Raw genomic sequence first — 22,329 nt, forward strand, 5'->3', positions numbered from 1 at the left:
ACATTCACTGTTGTTATTACCATATATTTGATGTTATTACATTATATATTTGATGAAAAAAAAAAAACATCTATGATTTTTTACCATTTCTGAGATTTTCAAAGTACCATAATGCCTGGTAGAGTGGAAATGGTAAAATAACTGCATATATATAATACTAATCCTGGTAATACTACTAATTTGATGGTAAAAAATGATATATGCTGGTATACTAATATATAAAAAGCATTACAACAGTATATGGTTTATAATTTTTTTTAATTCTGTTTTACATATACCATGAAGTGACTTCTCAACTGTGTTTGGTAGAGGCCTATATTTAAAACACAGCAAAACATTGATTTTGGTTTTTATTGCACCAAGGAAATATATAAAAATACAAAGAAAAAAGCCATTGCTTTTTTTAGTGTGTACACTAAAGGCTTAAGAGAAAATCATCAGACATTAATTAGACTTGACAGATTTCTAACAGCAGTACACGCCTGAAACCAGGTGAGGGCGGTCATGCAATACGATCGTTTGCCAACCGCCATAAAACTTGTAGAAGAAGAAGAAGATTCTCTACTGTGATTGGGCAGAGTACCACGTGGTTAAGTCATCATACTCGGAAGAATGACATGTTTATTTATCGTTGCTAACATTTCAGGTAAGTCAAGCTAATTTGTGAAGTCTGGTGAACACTGTATTATTTTCTACAGCTCGTTATGTGTTTTTGTACAAGCGGAAGAACCATTATGCTAACGTCAGACCGTGACAGGAGCCGAGCCTCTGTTATTACAATTATAATAACACAATAACAATAATACAAAACTAATTAAATAACCTCATATAAAGATGTGTTACATGTTGTTTTTCAGTAATTTGAGGTTGTTTACCATTCGGCATATAAGCGTTAAGTTTATCATCATTTGAGGAACTTTTTCAGTTGAAAAATGTTTTTGGGGAATAAAGCAAAACAATTGCATTTTTCATTTAATGAACACTGTTGTTAATAATGTGTGTTTGTTGAATTGAAGAGTCGGTCCTGACAGTCAAATAAAAGTAGTTACAGTGCTCTGGTGTCAAGTGATGGTTATTTATTAATCACTTAATGAACTGGGCAAATTATTGATATTATATGGATATCGTGATAGGAGACTAGATGTCGTCTTAGATGTTGGACATCGTTAAATTGTAAGTGTTGTCTGGTTTTAAAGTAACGTCATGTAATTTTCTGAACTTATCAGGCTGTTATAGCTGCTCTGTTATTTGCCTTCACTCACTTACTGTTTGTCGAAAACCTCAGTGTGTAAATATTTCGTGGGATAAATCACTACAGTATCGTTGCAATATCCATATTAAGTGGTCTGGTAAAAAGTATTGGGATATTTGATTTTCTCTCTATCGCCCAGTCCTAAATTAAAGGGGTTCTGTCAAACCCCACATCTGTAATGTGAAATATCAGCTGTTGATTTTTTTGTGTTTTTGAAAAATGAGAATGAACATTCAGCATCCATGTATCTCCCAGGTATCTTAATGCTAAAAGGGCACAAACGTTGGCGGGACCAAGATGGCATCTTACTTTGATGAACATGACTGTGAGCCCACCAACCCTGAGGAACAGTATCGCCAGAATGCACTTCTTGAATTGGCCAGGTGAGGCTAAACACACTTCAGACACATTAAAGGGGAACTACTCAAATTTGTGATGTCATAGGGTGTAAAGTTGGAGCTGCTCCATAGACAATGACTTGGTAAAGATGTTGAAGATGACACTGAGAGCAGCCAGGGGAAGAATCTCTGTATATGGGTACATTTTCTGTTTCAGAACTGAAAACACTACAATCAAATAAAGCTCATTTGGGTATAAAAAAGAAAACACACACTGTAGGTCCACAAGTCAGGCTGTCATTCATTGTCTGTGGAGCAGCTCCAGACTATACCCTATGACATCACAAGTTTGAGATTGTTTTGTTTGGTTTCTGGCTTTGAGAGAGGGAACCTCATGTTCACAAATATTGATTGAACTTTCCCAGACCATGGAACATCGGAATTCTTAGTTTAGGTGATGTTCCCCTTTCATTGCGTTACGTTGATCACGAGTGTACAGTGTTGTGATTGACTATTGGTCTTTGTGTGTAGGTCTTTAATGCAGGGCTTGGACTTACTTGACTCAGGGGCGTTTGACTTGTCAGACTGGGACCAGCGTCTTCCTCCTCCAGCTGCCAAAACTGCTGTTCAGACCCTTACCGTGGTCATCATTTCTCCAGAGCAAGCAGGTGACAGACATCAACTCTGGTAGAATTAATTGTGTTTTACATTTATATTCATGATCAGTCATTTTTTTAGTGACATCAAACAAATGTAGAGGAAGAAAGTGACGATGGCAGATGGAGAGATCATGCTTACAGACAGGCTCAGAGAAAGTAGGGAGTGATTTAGTCTGTTTGTTTGTTTTCACAGACAAAGGTCTCAAGTGTCCCGTGTGTTTGCTGGAGTTCGAGGAACAAGAGACGGTTCGAGAAATGCCTTGCAAACACCTTTTCCACTCAGGATGTATACTGCCCTGGCTGGGCAAGGTAAAGCTGACAAATTAATAATTCAGAATTTCATTGTACATCGGACATGTAATGGAAAACTTTGAGTGGCTATTTAGAACTCCTTTTAAATCTTTTGTATGTTTGCAAATACAGACTAACTCCTGTCCACTCTGCCGACTTGAATTACCGACCGACAATCCAGAGTATGAGGAGTTTAAAAAAGACAAGGTGAGTGTGTAAACATGCTTGGGATGGTACAATCCTTATGTCCTAGCTGTGCTGTCAATATGACATCAGTCTCTGCCTGGCTGAATAGTGTTTTCTGTCCTGCAGGAGAGAAGAAGACAGAGAGAGCACAGGCTGGAAGACCTACATGGATCCATGTACACATGACATGCTGTGGTGCAAGTTTGTGGCACAGTGACATTGTACTAAATTTGACATTATAAATTTTACAAATATGCACTATGCTGTGTTCATGCCATGTCATACAGAATGTAATTTCAAGCATGAGGATATCATGCCCGTGTCTGCCTCATATTTGTAGTTAAGAGTTAGAAACATCAGTGACATCTACAATATCTCCAAATTGACAAAACAAAGCTACAGAGCTACAGGAAATTGTTAGCAAAATGGCTGCAAAGCCACCATCACAGGCAGCTCCATCTAAATAAAACCCAATATTACAAATATGCAACACAATAATAACAGTAACAGAGGATTTTCCTGTTCCTTCCATTCATTTGACATGGCTTGAATGCATCATAAGACATAGGAACATTAAATAATGCTGATCTTTAAGTTGGATAAATGCTCTTTTCTTACTTGTTAGGACAAATATATTCTAAGGTGGCTATGCTTTGGACAGTAGGCCTGAAACATTTTAGTTCAGCGTCTTCATTCCTTTTTCTAAATATAAAATCAATGAGCTTTAAATATAAAAAAGACATCTGTTGAGTTGTTTTTGTCTAATTAATATGAATAATTTAAAGATATGAACATGCTTTAATCAAGGACTGTTTTTACACAATATTGTTTAAATCTGAGAGAATTTTGGAAGTGCACTCCAGCAGTGTAGTATCAATAGTGTACACTCACATCAATTCTGCATAATAATTAAAGACATAGTGAAAGAAGAAATGTCAAAGTTCTTCAACTTTGACATTTCAGAGGTCGAAATATCTTGATCTATAATTTCTAGTATAGGTCGAACTCCAAAGATGCTGGATCCTACATTTCTCATTATGCATGATGTTAGACCCTTCCTGCCTGTCTTTCACACCTTGCCGTCAGTGTAACACAGGCTCTCTGTAAATGTGTAGTCTCCAAGCCAAAGGACAAACTGGACAAAGCTCATCTAGAGCCACAGAAGACATTATTTTTGTGAGTCGTACTACTCATGCTGAGTAAACTGACCTTCATGTGTACAATTGTTTGGAGTGCCCCTTTAACTTGTCCCATGATGTTGCATCTCCTCTCCACAGGCCTGGACAGAGGAACAAGCAGTAACATAACCAGTATGGTCTGGGTTGATTTTGATGCTTCTACATCACATGTTGATTTATACTGCTTTCAAACCACAGCAATAATCTGGGAAAAACTCAGTTTGCCATTGGTGCTCACGTCTTAACACACATACTTGGACCTGCTGACACTGCTCAGCTTGGTTGTGAGTTTAAACCAACAGTAGTGCAGAAAACAGGTTAGACAAATCATCTGTTCTTCAGATGTACTTTGATACACGTCTGTTTGGCAGCTTGTGAATGTGAAAACACAAAATATTTCTCCTTAATTCTTTCTGTTGATTTTAAGCAGGTCTACAGAGCATGTTCACTTCGCACAGCGTGTTAAGGAAAGCTGTGTTTTGTTTTTCCTTCGGGGCTCCAGTTGTGCTGCATATTTGGTGGCACAAATATTTTTTTTCTCTAAATATGAACACACTGAGAAGAATGGGTTATCTGTTTTCGCCTGTCCCACACTGGTGTTGTGAAGCAGCAATAAATAGCTTACGGATGTGCATGGAGAAGTTTACTGGTCTTTTATATTCCAACACAGATTGACTGAAAAATGTTGAATTGTCTTAATAAAATAAATTTGGTTAATTTTTGGTGTCTTTTTAGATAATACAATACAGTTTAAGCTACCTATAGTGTGGTTATACAGTAGCCTAAAGTAAAATATATAGTAGTACCACAGTAGACTAATTATAGTTGAAGAAAATCAACAATAAAAGAAAGTCCAGTCCAAAAGTTTGCTGTGCTGATGTGAGGCATCGAAATGAATGTGAACCAGGGGCCCCCTCTACTTGCTCTGACCGCACCCATGATCTAACTTGCCCTGAATTTTTTAGAAAGATTGTGACCCAGCTGCCATGTTGGAGACAGTCTAACCGATGCAAAGCACTGTCCACTGAATAGAGCAAACTTTCTCATTTTACAGCTAAACAGTCACTAAAATATGTTACTGAAAAGATTTGAGGTGAGAAACAGGCAATGCAGTGACAGAATCTTGATTCATATTTGATCAGCACTGCCTAGTTTGACAGTTTGACCTTAGATCACGAGTCGTGACTGAAACAATTGACAGCTGCGTTAGAGACTCCTCAGCTCTAATTTGTTGTTTTTGGTGAGCCACAGTAGAGTCTAGCAAATGCCATTAGACGCAGTGGGAGGAGGAGGGACATGGTATGTGTCAGACTCTCTCTCTCATGTACATTGTTTTTACATGAGTTGTCAAGAGTTGGAGATCTCGGCTGTAGAAATGTCTGCCTTTTCTCCAGTATTACAGAACTATGGCATTCAGCATGTGGTGCTCAAAGCACCAAAACATATTTGAAAAACTCAACAGCAATGTCAGTTTTACGTAGGAACTATTTAAGAACTACACCCGTCCCTATATCGCTGTGTAGAAGGAAGTGATTCGAATCTGCTCCAAATTATAATGGGTTCTTTTTTGGCCTATGCAACACCTTTCCACTAAGTTAAATCAAGCCTGTTGACATACAAATAAACCAAACCAAAAGCATAACCTTCTTTGTGGAAGTAATCTCCCTACCTCTTCCCTCTTCTTTTTTTTTTATTTAACTGAAATATTCCACAATATGATAATGGGGCTTGAATTTGTTCAGTAGAAGCCATTCTTTGTCATCTGCTCTGCCAAAAGTTGTTTCTATTTCTGCTTGCAAATAAAGACATTTTTAAATAAAAGCAACCACTCTGACTATTAACCATAGTTTTAGCATGGTAGAAAAACTATTCCACATGGTCTACATAAGTACTGCATGAATACGTCATTGTCCTCTGTGTTGGGCAGCAACTTACTGACAATGTTTACAAAGACAACAGCAAGAACAACCCGTGCAAAACATCTAATAATTTATCATTTTTATTTCATATTTGAATATAAATCTCTGTCAAATGAAAATACCTAAATGATAGACAAATCATACATATTTACATAATTTATAAAAGGAAACAAAATAATCTGTGTTTTTAAACTTGTTCTGGGGATTTCTCGGACTCCATTACCATTCTTTTACATATTTTTCAAAACGAGGAAATCCGACTAATACATTTTTATAGACACTGTTTCTGGGTTGCTGTTGCAAGAGTTCAAGACATGTACAGGTCAGGCAGCCTTTAGTAATATAGGATTCTCCCACCAACAAATATATCATATGACAGTTACTGGTGTGTACATTTTGACAGAAAAAGGAAAAAATAGTAAAATCCACCTTTAAATTTTGGCCTGTGGAAGATGGTATTATGGAATAAACGCTGTTACAGAATAAATCCAACCCTGGTGTGAGGGCTCATACAAGCTGCCATTTGTAGTCACACAGTGTGACATAGTTACAGTTTGGTGAAATAGGCTACAGCTGAACACAAAAACACACAAAAAAGAAAATCTGAACATGTTCCCCTGGCACAGCACGAGGGATAAGGCTAAAACAGTGCACTCATACACCTCCTACTGACACACAGAATACCGGTCAAAACTCCAGTGGATTCCAGTCTTTTTTGGCGAGATTTGCAGAACAACACAGGATTGCTGCAGTCCCAGAAAGAATGGGAACTTAAATAATTTGCACAAAAGTAAAGAAAACTGACCTGACACGTGATTACGCAGCTCGTAAAACAGCAGATCCACTGTCCTGTCAAATGCTGACACTTGTTAGGGTTTTGTGGATCAAGCTGTGGATTGCTGAGCCAGCATAATATTAAATACTTTGCTCGACCTCAAACCGTTGTGAGATGGAAAATATGGTGGAACTCTAGCTTTTGCCTCAGAACATCAAACCCACAAAAGATAAGAGGTAGGTGATGTGACCTTTTTAAAAATGTGTATTGCTGGCATCCAGTGGTTAGACAGTCAAAAATGTTTCAACACTACGCAGAGGGCAGAATACTGTTATGAAACATACTTCTCAGCCGTCTCACAGAGAAATAGTTCGCTCACTTAACTAAAAACTTGTGTAACCTAAACTGTGTGGCATTAGTCAGCTTTAGTTGGAGGAGTGGTAGTTTGTGGCAGTCTGGTGTTAAGATAATTCACTTTGAGAAATTGGCAACAGGAAATCACACAAAAACCTCAATGACACACTTTCCTTCCAGTCTACAACCTGTATGGTACTGTCTGTTTATAACACTATATTGACGCCACTGTGACGCTACGAGGTTTATGGCACACAAGCATCAAATTCATCTCTCAGTTAACAAAACTTTCCCTGTAACATCACTTCATATTTAACAGAAAACCTGTTCTGAAAACTCAAATAAGGCTTCCAAGGGTCCAGCCTGGAATCAAAACAGTGTGAGAGCAAGAATTATTCTGTAAATTCATTAGTCAGACTACAGTTTTACCTTTACACATCTATTTTACCATGAGATGTAGGTCACTTAAAATGTCTTGGTGTTACTTAAAAAAAAAAAAAAAAAGAGAAAAAGCCCTGTGATCGACACCAACATACTGAAAAAGGCATTATTCACTCCAGCGGAGTGTAAATTATCAAATGATTGATGGCAATTATTGCACCAGGCATGACAGAAACAAAAAGGTCGCATGAAATGTAAAGGTTACAAAAGAACCATCAGATTATGCAACGTGGGAAAATAATGGAATGACATCAAGGGAGACGACTACAGAGATTCTCAGTTAAAAGTGACTGTGATGGTCCTAGTTACAACACAGCAGAGCTTTCTTTCACAGCCATGCTGCACTCGCATACCAATGACATAAAAAACAATCTTAAGAATGATAGTGGCTCAAGATACGCATATAGTTTGTAAAATTATTCAAAAATACCATCAAAATTTGCAGTCAAAATCATCTGTGCAACCAAATAAAACTGTCAGTGAAATAAATGATTTTTGCCAATTGTTTGATGGATAATTTATGCTCAATTGATTTAAAAAGGCCGTACGCTTAAAGCCTGTAAAACATACATAACTGTTAATTATTCACTTCTCAAACATTCAATATTTTCTACTTACTACGCAAATTCAAAACTCAAACAAAAATTGTTATTCTCTCATTCAAAAAGTGTGCCGTGCAGAGATAAGCAAAAGGCCAAAACAGGTGGGCCACGCAAAGCACTGGGTAGTTCATGAAGGAGTGTCTGGGCAGGGGGATAATAACTTTGTGGGTGCACCAGTGGTGCACAGTTATAAAAAGCAAAGAAAAAAGTGTCATTAGAAAACAACCGACTCCTGTGAACAAGTGCCCAAATCAACAGCCATCTTGGATAACATTCATGGTTCCAGTACTCAGACTGGCTCCACACATTCAGCCTCCACTCATCATCACTACAGTACATTTGACTGTAGTGGCTTGCACCAACATTGGGGGGGAAAAAGATAGTACAGCATTAAAGATGGGATAACCTGGTGTTGGTTCAATGGTTAAAGATATCAGGACCTTCTCTCTTCCTCCATCGGCTACCTCTGTTGCCTTGCCTTCCTGTGGGAGCCCATCAAACACCTCTGCAGTGACATGTTAGACCTTTGGGCAGCGATGCAGAGCTACAACATAGCTATGCTCTCAGGGGTACAGTTGAGATGTGTGGACGTGCTGCTGCCCCCGGGGGACTTGAGGCCCTTAGTCGCCCCGCCCATTGTTGAGCTCCGCGCCCTGGGGCCCATGATAACCCCTGAGCCGTGGTGATGGCTCTGCTGCAGGCCTGCCATCATGGTCTCGCTGGTGACGGTGCCAAACTCGTAGGTGAAGGTGCCGTAGAAGACCAAGATGTCCACGGTGAAGACCCACTCACAGATGGCGGCAGTGTGCTGCAAAATGAAACTCTCGTGGATGAAGAAGATGCCGCCTGGAAGGAGGGCGAGTTAAGGAGGACAAACATCTCTGGTACAAAACAAATAAAACTCATTCTCCTATTTCACTGAATCCACAGAGGCACAGGAAAGAGCCCAAGCCAAATCCATGATATAATGAGATGAGAAATATGACAAGCAGCTTAACCTCAGGGGGCCAAATGTGAATTCATTACATCATTAGGGTTAAATTAAAATTGGCTTTGCAGCTCAGATGGATTTAAAAATCAAATACGAGTCAGTGAACGCAGAATTTTAACCTCAGATAGAATTCTTATTTATCAGATCATTTCCATTAACCTGGGTCTCATCCCTTTTCAAAGGAATAAAGGTGACAATAATGAGTATTGGAGAAAAAACAGTCCTCCTGCACGTCATCGAGAGGCAGGCAGGGAAGAGAGGCCAGCATACGAAGTGACGCAATCGGCATCCCAGTTGTTAGACAAGAGCGGACGGAAAGACCGATGAAACTGAGCCCAGACAGATGTTATCTTGGCTTTACTGTTCTGTCTCAAAGTTGAGGCACAATCATCTTAACTGAGTGTCTCAAGGCTAGTGAAGCCAAAAGGAAAATAAAACAAGAGGTCTCTCCAATGTTTTATCGGTATGCCACCACCTGAGTGCACTGATCTCAAAATGGCTCGGTAGAGCCATGACATGGTTAACTAACAAGGTGGAGCAACAGGGAAGACAGCAACCAGGAACTACACCACATAATTTTTGATATGAAGAAAAATCAGGTTATAACCAATAACAGTGGCTTAGCCCAATGAGTCATTCCAGTGTGCAAGGACCAACAATATCAGGTCCCTCCAACTGTTGACCTAAACTACTTTTGTAGGACAACATAATGTCCCAGAAATAATTGTGATAGACGATATTGTCATTTTAAGACCACTTTATCATTTTTGGAATGTGAAAAAAATATTCAGAATATTTTTTTAAAGTAATTTACACCTGTTAACATACATAAGAACATTTATTAGCCCTAAAATTAGTAGCCCTCAATAAAAACAAAACCAAGTGATTTTTCTTGCGACTAATAAACTCCATAAACTCCATAATTCTGCCAGTGTGCTGCTGAGGGTGGATAGCTTGGTTTCTGCTGGTGGATCTACAGAGTGGAGGGTGAAGTTGTTGGAGGGTAAAACTACAAAACAACAGACTTTGTGGCTCGTTGCCAGAGGATGGCAAGCTAACAACTATCAGGACTGTGTGTCTTCCAGTCGAAAAGTATTGCTGCTGGCAACCAGTAAGCTATGTCATGTTGTCTTGTGATTAAATGATGTACTTAAAATAACTCAAAATACACACACAGAAACACGTGAAAAATTGTGTTTAAATACAACACCTACTGTATCTGCACAACAAGTGGAACGTCCCACTAGTAAGTAAAGGATACTGAGGACGAGGGAAACCATGGCTCCCAGTGCCAGAGCCACTCTAAAATGGGCCATCCAGTAGTCGAGGGCGGTCACAGCCACCCGGTAGGTGAGCACACACTGCAGGCATACAAACAGCAGCCCTGCTGGAAATGCCACACCGGCACCCACATAGTGTAGAGATTTGGCGTGATCAACCTGACAAACAGAACCGCAGTCAGCAGGGTTGTATCAACGCATCTGAGGGCAAAAAATAGAAGCAAAAGGTCACCAAATTTTGAATTAAGTGTGTTCGTGTTTACCTGGAAGTTGCCCACCATAACCAGGCCCACAGCATTGGTGCAGCCGGACACCAGAGCGCTGGTGTTGACCCAACATCGGTGGCTGTGTTCTATCACCTGGGCGTAGCGCAGAAGGCACACCATCACCACTGCAGGACAGAGGAGGACATACACATTTACAGTGCATCCATTACACAAATAGAAAAAAACACAGCACAATGCATCAGGAGAAGCCGTTTGATATGAATCTGTGGGTTAGTGGAAATTAAAACATTGTGGTATAGTTAATTCAGTTAAGTACTGGAACGGAAAACAAATGGGCTCTTTTCTGTTCTCGAGCTGACTGGGGAACTCAGGAATTAGAAGGTATTATACACACTTTGTCAGAATCCAAAATGCTTGTTTAAACTTGATGCTCTTGCTTGTTCATAGTTTTACCTACAGCTGTTGGACTGTCAAGTGACTGCACCGTTTTGATAGATGCTAGATTGATTTGTTTTTACTGCTGTCTCAGAGAGGATGCATTCTGTAAGTAATTGACATCTCTGGTTGCACGAGGGGGTACTCTTCTTGGCAGGCCTAGCATCATCAGTGTATGAAAACTATAAGCCTGCAGCTTGCTGTCTGTTACAGTGCTACCAACAAAGGCAGTAAAACACCGATCTACAACAGTGAGGAAGTCAAAGGTCAAAACTAAAGAATCCAGGCAGGGTTTACACTAGTGAGAAACAAAGTGAGAGAGGAGGGAGCTGAGAACAGACTGAAATTAAATGTTGAAAAAACAAAAACAAAAACGCAATAAAACATGAAAGATGGAAAAACTGGAAAATTAGGAGAAACAGATTGATAGTGAAAACAGCAGGAGAGCAATTCAAGGCACAGGGTGAAAATTAGGGCAGAGCTGAGTGGTGATGACACCAGACAGGGTGGAGGAGGAGCAAAGAAGGAAGGCCATGGAGGGTACATGTAGGGGAAAGGACAGAGGGGGGAAGTGGAAGGAAAGCCGCATTCATTATTGATTAGAGAGCACAGGCTATTTCAAGCCCCTCCATATCTCTTGGAGGCTAGTGGCCGACATCTGTGGGCACCATGGAGGATTGATATAACACACATAATGGACAGATGAGATGGCTGTCAAACACTTTTCACCTCGGCTATACTCATTCATTACTCTTGTTGTGCAGATGCCAGCAGTCTTATTTAGTGTACTTGGTGTAAATCGCAGATTGCCAATTTGCATCTTTGCATATTGAACAATCAGTATTTCATAATTTTACAGTACATCACCCAATATTTGTGGAGAACTGACATTTTACTACATCATAGAATAAATATTAAAGAATATTTAACTGATACCTAAATTAAAAAATTTAAAAAAAAAAAAAAAGAAGCTTGATTTGAATACTCCCTTTAACATCATTAGTTTTTTGGGGGAGGGTCAAGGGATTGTACACAGGGAGATCATTTTAATGGACTAATTCAACACTTTTGGGAAATATGCTTATTGTCTTTCTTGCTGAGAGTTAATGAGAAGATCGATACCCACCCTTGTGTGTCTGTACACTGAATATGAAGTTAGCTTGACACAATGACTGAATCTAGTCTGGTTTTCTGTATGACGAGCTCCAAAGCTCACTAATTGACACATTGTCTTGTTTGTGCAAAAAGGGAAAATAACAAGTTGTTGTTTTATGAGTTATGTGCTGAGACTTCCTGGAGTCACCGCTGGTCACTTGGCAAACTCAGAGACATCAAGTCTCTGGAAAGTCATTGCCACTGGCAAGGAAATAGTCAGGCACATAACCCCCAGTAAAACCACATCTTTATTTATACCTAAGCTTTGAAGGCACCCTCAGGAAAAACAGCACCCGGCTAGCTATATCGAGTGTTTATGCTATGCTAAACTGACCATATCCTGCCAGTAACTTCATGTTTACCATAAAGACACAAGAGTGGATTTAATCTTCTCATCTAACTCTTGGCAAAAAACTGAACAGCATGTTTGCAATCACTGGTGTGACTATTATGACATGCAAAATTCAGATGAAGGGCAGGAAGTGATAAATCCACATACTGCATGACTTGGAAATAAAGGAACGTGACTAATAAAAGGTTTAGATAAACCTGAAGACAGCAGATATTTTCAGAAATTGAAACTCATGTTGGATGTGATCCATACAAAATGAACACAACTTGACTGATTTGGACACAGCCTTTGCTTTTAAAACAACCTCATCCTCCAGACCTCCTAACATTATTATTGTTACTAACGTTACATGGTGAGCTGATGAAGGTGTAAGAGTCTAGGGAGATATACCTAATTTGTGTGCGGTTGGGTCCACGACTGAGACGAGCACTGCCTCGTTTTTGGCAGGGTGAGTAAATGTGCCAGTGTAAGTGTCTTTGATATTTCAACTCTGTTCATGGATGTACCGCAGTCAGGCTAACGGAAGAAGGTAACGTTAGCTAATTGTAGCTACTATTTTCTACCTACTAGGTCTTATGTTGACCTTTGCCTTTTCCCAATTTGACAGGTTTTGAAACAGCCGCAGACAGCACAGATCACAGGCATTTGTGAAGTGGTGGTAGTCTTTGCCTCCAGTTTCCCGCCCTCCATCTGAACAGCGCACTGATGCATGATGTCATGTGCAAAGAAGTTATTGGCATATTTGCAAAATGTCATACTATTCCTTTCATAGGTTTTGCACACACCCTATGTCTGTGTGTGTGTGTGTGTGTGTGTGTGTGTAAGTATGGTTTTAAATTCAGTTAGGACGAGGCCTTACCCATAAAGGCTCCGACGTTGCCGATCAAGCTGAACAGGCAGCTTTCAGGAGGGTAGGAACCACATTTACTGCAGCACATGGAGACAAAACAGCTCTCATTATTAAAGGCAGGAGAATAGCTGCACCTACGTATATCACTGTATGCAAGGCCAGTCCCTTTACCATCTCAGTATTTCTAAGACAGACAGCCATGTACAGTCAAAATGAACAGGAATAAGGTGATAATGATTACACATGTGTACATTACACGTACAAATTCAAGAATATAAAAACGACTGGCTCTGATATCATATTTAAAAGTACAACTGAAACTGAGATGAGGCCTTTCCTCTACATACTCTGAAAAAAATCCTGCCAGTCTCATGATGCCTTTTTACAAGAGCTCTTTTGTGCTTGCCCGTGGATAGAGGCTTATTTGCAGATTAAACTAATGCAGTTTATACAAAGCGTGGGTTAATGACTGTCACAGAGCCACAACATAACAAGGTGCTAATTCATGCCTCGGGGCTTTTGCTGCCACAAAACTGCTTTTGTATTCTGCAGAAACAAAGAGAGGAGGAGCGGTAGAATAGCCGACCTGATGAGGGGGATGTCCTGGATGGTGCAGCATGTCTTGGGGAAGCCGGGTCGGGGCAGCTCCTCTGTGCATGTTACATTGTAAGACCTGGAGCAGTGACACAATGAGTTCAGTTCATTTGCTACTGGTAGCTGTGGAATCTGACCAATTTAAAAGAAATATAATGATGTGGAATATTATGCCCATTTCCTCAGATCAAAAGAGGAATCACTCACCAGTTTTCCACAGGACACACATGGTGATTCATCACAGCCATGGCATACCTATAAATTACAGCAAGAGGTGGCAAATGTCAAACACTGTGCTCTAGTCCCTGCTGACGTACACTGGACTATTATCAAGAAAGAAGATTATAGTGGGCATGAGAAAAGGGGTCATTCAGCAGGAAAGGATACTCACTGGAACCTGTGAATATACTCAAATATTAACTGACAGTGCTGATATATATGTAAATAGCTTGAGATGCCCATTTACACAACCCAATAAATCTGTACCCACTTTCCCTTCTGTGTACCTGATAATGTGAATACATTATGATGACAATGAGACAGCATTTGTGATATCATCAAGTGTTACTGTAACTCACACTATCCATATTCCTGTGATGGAGAAGGCAGACAGGCTGACAGGCAGGACGATCCAGGCAGTCATTGGGCTGGCAGTGAGCTGGCTTTGTCCCAAGCATGGGGTGAGAGGGGGGCTTCGGGCTAGAGTGGCAACACGACAGGAGGGATCAGGTGGGGGACGGGTGGGGGAATGGGGTCACTAACACACAGGGAAACACACAGGGGGGGACATGAGAGGAAAAAAAGGGGGAATGGCACAGCTCTTCTGCTCCACAGGGCCCTGCAGCCTGCAGCAACCTGAAAGAAGAGAGAAAGAATTTGACTTAATATATTGTAATAATAAATCTGTGATGTAAATTATCCTCCAGTAGTTACTTTTTAAAGTTTACCATTTTGTGAATTTATATTTCCATTCAGTGTGCCTTATTTTCTCTCATTCAGTAGTTGCCTACTGTGCAGTTGTATGTCACTCAAAATGCAACATTGCAGCTGTATTGCATTTGGGTCTCTTGCCTTGTCATACAAAGCTGACTTCAAAGAACAAGAAGCAACAAAGAGCAACTGCATCACGTCTTCTGTACCTCAGACACAGCAATGATGACTACAGTTGACAGACATGTTGACATGCATGTACCCTTTGTGCCTGTTTGACAGGAAGTAACTAGTTGCGGTCTGTATGTTGCACACCTACGAACATTTTCACATCACTGTAAATCTCTTCTCATAAGATCGTAGTCCAAACTGAAAATGTATCTAATAAAAGAATGCAAATAATTGAACAGGTGCCGACTATACAACAAACAACTTCTCAAGCTATTTCACTGTCACAGACAAACTTCAGATGTCGGAATAAAATCACCAATCAATCAAAATCATCAGTTTTGCTGGAGCCGGGGTTTGGTGTCAGGTGGTCATAAAACTTAGTCTGACCTGTCACAAGTCTTTTTCTCATCTTAATGTTCTGATAAAATAAAACATGTTTAACGTTATTCTAAGTTTTAGTCTTGGCTCATGCACATGATGAAATTTTGAGACATGAACATTGTCAATAACCAATAGGCGCGCTCTCTCCATCACCAAACAAAAAGACAGAAACTGGGAAGAGAGAAAATATGGAGGGGTGAAAATGTCTTGGTTTTCTTGGACTGTGGAAAAGGAGGTGAAACTTGTGGAATTGTGGAGTAACAAGGGTCTGTATTTAATTCAGTGTTTCTGATCCACCAACCATCACTTATTTTAGTGAGAAATCTTAATTTTTGAAACAGTTAGCCTCTCATTTCCATGGTCTCCTCATTCTGAAATAGCGCAGCTGACCAATGGAGGCTGGTGGCAAGTTGAGGAGACAAAATTCAACGTAACGTCTATAAAGAAACAGTTTTTTTATGGATAATATTAAAGCTGAATAACATATGACTACTACTTTTTTTTTAGAGTTATGTGTTTTTGTGGACACCTCAGAAATTATAAATATATCAAGAATCTAGTTGTAGTCTTGCAAAAACGTTACCCTGCAAAATCCCCAGTCTTCGCAATATCATATACTCTGTGACTAAAAACTCACATTGTCTTAAGACATGAGAGGGTGTCAGAGTTTAGTTTTTAAAGGTCTTCCTGGGTAATGCTCCTCCCCTCACCGTTTAAACATGACTGGAAATGTGTTTTATGAAGAGAAACTCTTACTCTTTGATTCTGAATGCCTGAAAAAAAAAAACTGGCCTTTACTGTAAATAGTTTAGAAGGCTGACACATGCTCTGAACAAAATGGTCCACAAATATGCAATAGATTTGCTTTTGCTACCCTGTTTTATGGTGACTTTTTTCTTAAGTACTGTGAGACAGAAAGACTAGCACCTCTTGAAGAGAAATCAACAGCAACATGAAGCTGTGAAAGGTACTGTCGGGGCAAAGTGTACCCTTTTGAGAATGAGGACTCAGCCAAGGTCAGCTCTGTGGTGAAGGGAAGTGTGAGACAACACGTATCATTTTACATGGTGTACAGTCACAAGTGTGCCTTTTGCTCTGAGGGAATATACAGTGAACAAGATGAACTCGTCTTGAACTAATACAAATGAAAAGGAGCTCTTGAACTCAAAGAAAGGTTAAACTTACAAATAAGGCAGTGTTTATAATTCTGTAATGGTCTTTTGATGTGCATTTTATAATATGTCTTATGTGAGTATGGACTTGACAGCCATTTTAGGCCTGTGCAGCGTTAACCTTTGCCCTGTTTCTAATTAGTGATGTTGTGATTTGTGTTTTTTTTTTTTTTTTAAACCCTTTTAGATTTTCAGAACTTAGTTTTTTTTCCAAGCCCTACTGTTAAAGATTTTCTAAAATCTGTTTTTCAATCAGTAATAGTAATCAGTCACTTTGTCAGATCACCTTAGGAATTTGTGATGGACATTTTTCACCATTTCCTTTTTATAGACCAAATGACTAATCAATTCAGAAAAATAATAACAGATAAAGTGATAGTTGCAGCCCTATAGACTTTGTTAACATAAACATAATGTTTATGCTTCTATGGAATTAGGAGTTACTGTATACATATGTAAGAAATGAGGAAAACTGAAATATTAGAAAAATTATTTGTCAATGTATCTGATATTGTAATGTAAACTAACACAAAAAGTAAGGAAATTTGTGTTTTGTACATTATTTCCTTGTTGTAACAATGCTTCTTCGCAATAAATCTTATACCGTTGAAAAGCCTGCTTATTTCCCTTTTAAATGGTGCATCATTTGTAAGGAACATGCATTTGTGGGATGAGCAGCAGAGCTGAATATGTGGGTTGCGCCCATGAAGAATTTGCCAAATCTGGACTCATCGCTGAACATAATGTTCCTCCACACGTTCAGGTTCCAGTGCATGTGTTGCCGACACCAGCGCAAACAGGCCTGAGGTGAAATGCAGTCATGGCAGGCCTCCTGGCTGCCCTATGAGACCTGAGTTTGGCTGCGTGCAGTCTGTTCTGGATTGTCTGGGCAGAGAGCCGTTGGCCATATTGTCCTGCAAACCTTGACTGCAAATAGAATAGAAGACTGCCTACGGTTCCTAAGTGCTGACAGGATGAGGAAACTGTCTTCTTGGGGTGCCGTCTTCTTGGGACGCCCACTCCACGGCCTGTCTCTGACATCCCCTGTTATATGGAACTTGGCCTTCAGTTTGCAGATGGTACTTAAGCTCACTCGAAATAAAGCCGCAACTTGGTCTTGCAGAACACCAGCTTGAAGTTGCCCTATCGCATGGGCCCTATCCAGATCAGTCAAGCGTGGCATGCCGATTCTTGGAGCAGACACCAGCTGACCACTGTAGCAGGGCCCATGCTCACAGGTGCTGACAATCAGGTGCCAATCAGGCAAAAGCAAAAAAAACAAACAAAAAAACTGTTTGGCATTGGCAGAGAAGGTTTGGCAAATTCTTCATGGGCGCAACCCACATACTCAGCTCTGCTGCTCATCCCACAAATGCATGTTCCTTACAAATGTGGTACCATTTAAAAGGGAAATTAACAGGCTTTCCAACGGTATAAGATTCCTTGCTAAGAAGCATTGTTACAACAAAAAAATAATCTACCAAACACAAATTTCCTTACTTTTTGTGCTTAGTTTAGATACTCTCTCATAGTGTACAGTGAGACCTCCCAGTTTGGCATATGTAGTGGGCTTTCAACTAAAGTAAGAGAACCATGTCGACATTTTAAGGCAGTTTTCCCCCATCACACTTTCAAATTAAATAGTTAAAAACCACATGACTTATTTACATTTCCACCTACTGCACCATTAGAGGTAATTGTTTTTTCAGGTCACCAGGTGCATATGTTGGTTTTAAAAGGGAAGAAGTTGATGTGGTTAAAGATTAAGGTTTGCAGACAGAATGCCAACACCCCCGCTCACCCACCCAAGTGACCACTCCCATCTGCTACACAAGCTCCTCCATCTGCATGGACATCATTAAACAAAAAGACCTTGAGTCACAGTGAGTGTATGGACATTTGCTCTCAACATTAAATTTGACAGCAATTTTCCAGCTTTTGTTGATCACACTTGTTAAGTGTATACTGCAAGCCAAACACTTGTCAATCTTCTGTTGTCTGCTCCACCCAATTTTTTAGGTACAATTTTTGACAGGATTTTTACAGGTTGTTGTGGGGACCATGGTTTTCTTTCTAAAATAAAACATCTGACTTTTACATTCAACAAAAAACAACAACAACAAAAAAACTGTCCAGCAGTTAGTTGGTATTCAATTTCTCTTCTTGTTTTTGGTTCATCATTAAGGTAACAGCGTGTTAGAAAAGAAACCCATTTATTTATAAAATTTGCCAATTTTGGACAAGCTTATTCCCAGCTAACCCATATAACACCTATTACTCAGGTCAGCAGTGTTACATTGTTAGTACATTTTGTCCTGTGAGCTGTGTTTCCAGTTTGATTCCTATATTTAAATTTTGGTTTCTTTTCTCAGGTAATTTCCATATACAAACACCCAGACAAGATCTGCATATTAACATGTCCACATGCAGTTTTGTTTCATACACCCATGTGCTCTCCTGCACATGTAACATTCAAGTGAGCAGTTTCCTCATATGGTTTGGTGTACATGGTAGTTGTTCCCTCTTCTGAATATATACAGTCAGCAGTAGAGTGCCTGCAAAGGCCTCTGAAGTGCTGTCAAATATGGCACTCTGAGCAAAGCCTGGAATACTCACTGCAAGTCCGAGTTGTTTTACAGTGTTCACACCAGATAGTGAAGCTTGCAAATCACAGCAGGAGAACACATAAAGGCAACTATAAAAACATGCAGCCTTCAGGGCACACACATAGGAAAACAGCCAATCACCTGACATTGTTAACCCACACCAAGCAAAAGAGGTAGCTTGTGAATTGCTGTTTGGATACTACCATTGGGGGTTACTAGAGCCAGACATTTTCCAGTTCTCCATATACTCACTTTATAATCTTATTATAGTATAAAAACGTGGGCTATGATGTACATTATTTTGCATGCATGTATTTTTATACTACAGGTGACCTAGTCTTGCTCACCAGACCTTTCTCAAGAAAATAAGGTCTGGCTGGACCGACTCTCACTTTAAGATTAGAGAAAAAAAAACGCCCCAGCTGCTTGTATTTCTTTCAACCAATCACAATCGGTCTGGGCGGTGCCACAGCAACGGTGCACTTGCAAAAATATTGCCGGGTTTTGGTGTAACACGTAGGGATGGGTACCTTTCACATTTGAACCGATACGGTACCGATACCCGGTACCTGGGTATCAATACCGGTACGCAACGGTACCTGTTTTCGGTACTTTTTTTGCATGTATGTGTGGTAATAAAGGATATTTCATTTAGAATTTTTTTTTTTGTCAAAACTAACATTTATTTCTCAATATCAAACAGGATAAAACAACATCTAACACTGTTTGTAACATAATATCAAAAGGTAGCCTATATAATTGACTATGCAGCAGTTCTTTTTATTGCACAAAATTAACCCACTCCTACTACCTCCTATTCCTCCTCGTTCCCCTCTGGGAAAAACGTGTGTGGGGGAGTGTAACGTGGCCGTGTTGCCTGCTCTCTCCGGTTTTACACCAGGCTCGGCTCCTTTCAAAGACTGAGTTTTTTCGGACCTAATTGTATTGCGGAGTTTTACACAGCAGCGACCGGATCTTTGCTCTCAAACCACAAAAAAAATGTGATGGCACAACAGTCTCCTTCAGTACATTATTCTATGCTTTCTTTTGATTTTCACATTGGCTAGTCATCCTGTTTAATTTGTCTTCTGATTAAATCGGAACCGCTGAAACAAGTTGTAGGAAGCCTCTGCAAGTAATTGGTTGCTGGCAGACACTCTGTGCTGCAATAAAATGGTTAATCAGCAGTGCCGTGCACTGTAGAGCCGATGCGCTGCTGGTTTTGCCGGCCTGAATAGAATATAATGTCTACTGTTGTGTACAGCATTTATAGACTGAGCTGAATAGTGATGTGCGGGTCAACCCGTATCCCGCGGGACCCGCAAGACCCGCAAATGGACCTGCGTGTCGGGCAGCAGTGATCGTCTGTTAAATCGGTCTGTAAATGATATTTTGAAATTATTGGCTATTACTGTCATGGCATCCGAAGGTACTGATGCGTTGAGCAGGTAACAGTCCGCGGCCGTTGTTGAAACTTGTTGAAACTTTAAACAATAATTTATTGTACAAAACGGGGGAAACAAACGTTGACAAAAACGGTTCCATAATTCATATTAAATTCAAAAGATAACGAAAAAACAGCTACAAGTTAGAGGGAATAGTGATAAAGTGGTAAAATTTGATCCACAGCATCAGACGGATGCGCTCAAGCCTGCCGTGCACAAGCTCCGTTGGTAGGCGATACTATATTTTCACATTTTTAACAATGCAATTTAAAAGTTTTGATTTTTATTGATTACCTACATTTACCAACAACAAAAATACTACATTTAGCACCAAAAAAAATGTAAAAAAAAAAAAAAAAAAGTAAATAAAAAAACGAATATCGAATACCAAATTTTCATAACGAATACCTACCCATAGAAACGAATATTCGAATATCCGAATATTTGGGTACAGCCCTATTAATTACCTGGAACCGATGCAGCTCATGCCCCGCTTAATCACCGTCGTCATCATCGAATGTTAATCCCACTTCTTCTGCCCCGATGCTGGCTGCAGATGACGACGAGCCGCTAGCTGCAGGTGTGCTAGCCGGGAGAAGTAGCCTTAACTTTCAGGCTATCAAATACTGTGCAGTCGTCAGCCTTTAAAAACACCTTATGCTTGACCAGGTGCTTCCTCAGGTTTGAGGTATTTCCGTAGCTGGCCTTGTGTCGCAAATATTGCAGCGAGCGTAGTCTGCATCAAACTTTGAGATATGGAGCCACACCTTCGACCTCTTTCTCTCAGCTATGCTGCTTTGCTGATAGCTGCCACTGATGTGATCACGCTCTCGTGCGTACAATGCTGCGTTCACAATAGGCAGTGAAAACGTCACTCCTCCACTCTTGAAGTCCCTAGGATGCGTTCAGGTACCGAAATGTGGTACCGTTTGATTTTACGTGAATCGATACTCGGGATTACCGGCCGAATTCAGTCGGTACCAATAAAAGTACCGAACTCGGTACCCATCCCTAGTAACACGGCCACAAAAATATCGCCTACAGGACGCGAACCATGGCAGAAAAATGGCTACATCCCCGCAAGATCAAACACCACAAAAGTTAGTAAAGGACGTGTTGAAAACAGTTGAAAACTGCTACACAACCGGAGGTGGTAGGGCGGGACTTCAGCGGGTGGCTCGTTCCGCCCAATGAGAGGCTGATCTATGCAGCAAACTTCCACCCACTCAGACTACAGGTGACCATACCCAGGTAAGACTGGACTAAAGTACTTTATACAATATGTGATTTTGAGAGGAAAAAAACAATCATCCATATCACTCATCTTTTAAATGACATTTAGTTCTTTATTTGCTTCAAACAGAATAATTTGGCATGTCGCATTTATATTTAATCAATATGCACTCCTAAGCCTGATTTATTATTATTTTTTGGATTATTTTAAGATTTTTTTTCAGGGTTAGACATTAGACTTTTTAACAGTCACTTGGGATGAAATCTAAAACCAATTTTACAATTAACAAAACTGAAGTAAAAACATGACCTGATATCAATTACTGAAAGATAGGGACCATTTCACCCAAATGTTTATTGTAACATAAAACTTGACTTTTTTGAGAAATGTCTGGTGACAGTGGTGGGTTTTCTGGGAAGTTGTGTGTTAATCACTCCACATGTAGGATTCCACTGCCATGATTCCCATAATGCTGAGTTTGGGAAAATATTTTGCATAAAATACACCAAGC

The 22,329-nt window shown here is 40.0% G+C and overlaps 2 protein-coding genes across 4 annotated transcripts in view; one reads left to right on the forward strand and one right to left on the reverse strand.

Moving 5' to 3' along the window:
• Positions 1-549: 549 nt before the first annotated feature.
• Positions 550-6,425, forward strand: rnf181 (ring finger protein 181). The gene is made up of 6 exons (XM_050051217.1): positions 550-646; positions 1,508-1,635; positions 2,122-2,258; positions 2,443-2,558; positions 2,673-2,747; positions 2,853-6,425. Exons 2-6 carry the CDS (start codon positions 1,550-1,552, stop codon positions 2,910-2,912), a joined length of 474 nt encoding a protein of 157 aa, XP_049907174.1. The 5' UTR covers positions 550-646; positions 1,508-1,549; the 3' UTR covers positions 2,913-6,425.
• LOC126394395 (transmembrane protein 150A-like) overlaps positions 5,888-22,329 on the reverse strand; it is a 41,029-nt gene continuing 24,587 nt past the window's right edge. Inside the window, exons 1-8 of one of the 3 annotated variants that reach the window (XM_050051195.1) lie at positions 21,052-21,770; positions 14,458-14,734; positions 14,087-14,134; positions 13,872-13,958; positions 13,295-13,362; positions 10,530-10,657; positions 10,248-10,425; positions 5,888-8,841 (exon numbers count right to left, since the gene is read on the reverse strand). In XM_050051195.1, the coding sequence (XP_049907152.1) occupies positions 8,540-8,841; positions 10,248-10,425; positions 10,530-10,657; positions 13,295-13,362; positions 13,872-13,958; positions 14,087-14,134; positions 14,458-14,522 (876 nt within the window). In that variant the 5' untranslated portion in view covers positions 14,523-14,734; positions 21,052-21,770 and the 3' untranslated portion in view covers positions 5,888-8,539. Of the gene's footprint in view, positions 8,842-10,247; positions 10,426-10,529; positions 10,658-13,294; positions 13,363-13,871; positions 13,959-14,086; positions 14,135-14,457; positions 14,735-21,051; positions 21,771-22,329 lie in introns of those variants that run through there. The other 2 variants (XM_050051196.1, XM_050051194.1) reach the window with 2 other exon arrangements.

This window comes from Epinephelus moara, chromosome 8 (genome assembly GCF_006386435.1).
Source record: "Epinephelus moara isolate mb chromosome 8, YSFRI_EMoa_1.0, whole genome shotgun sequence".
In the NCBI taxonomy this organism is placed as follows: domain Eukaryota; kingdom Metazoa; phylum Chordata; class Actinopteri; order Perciformes; family Serranidae; genus Epinephelus; species Epinephelus moara.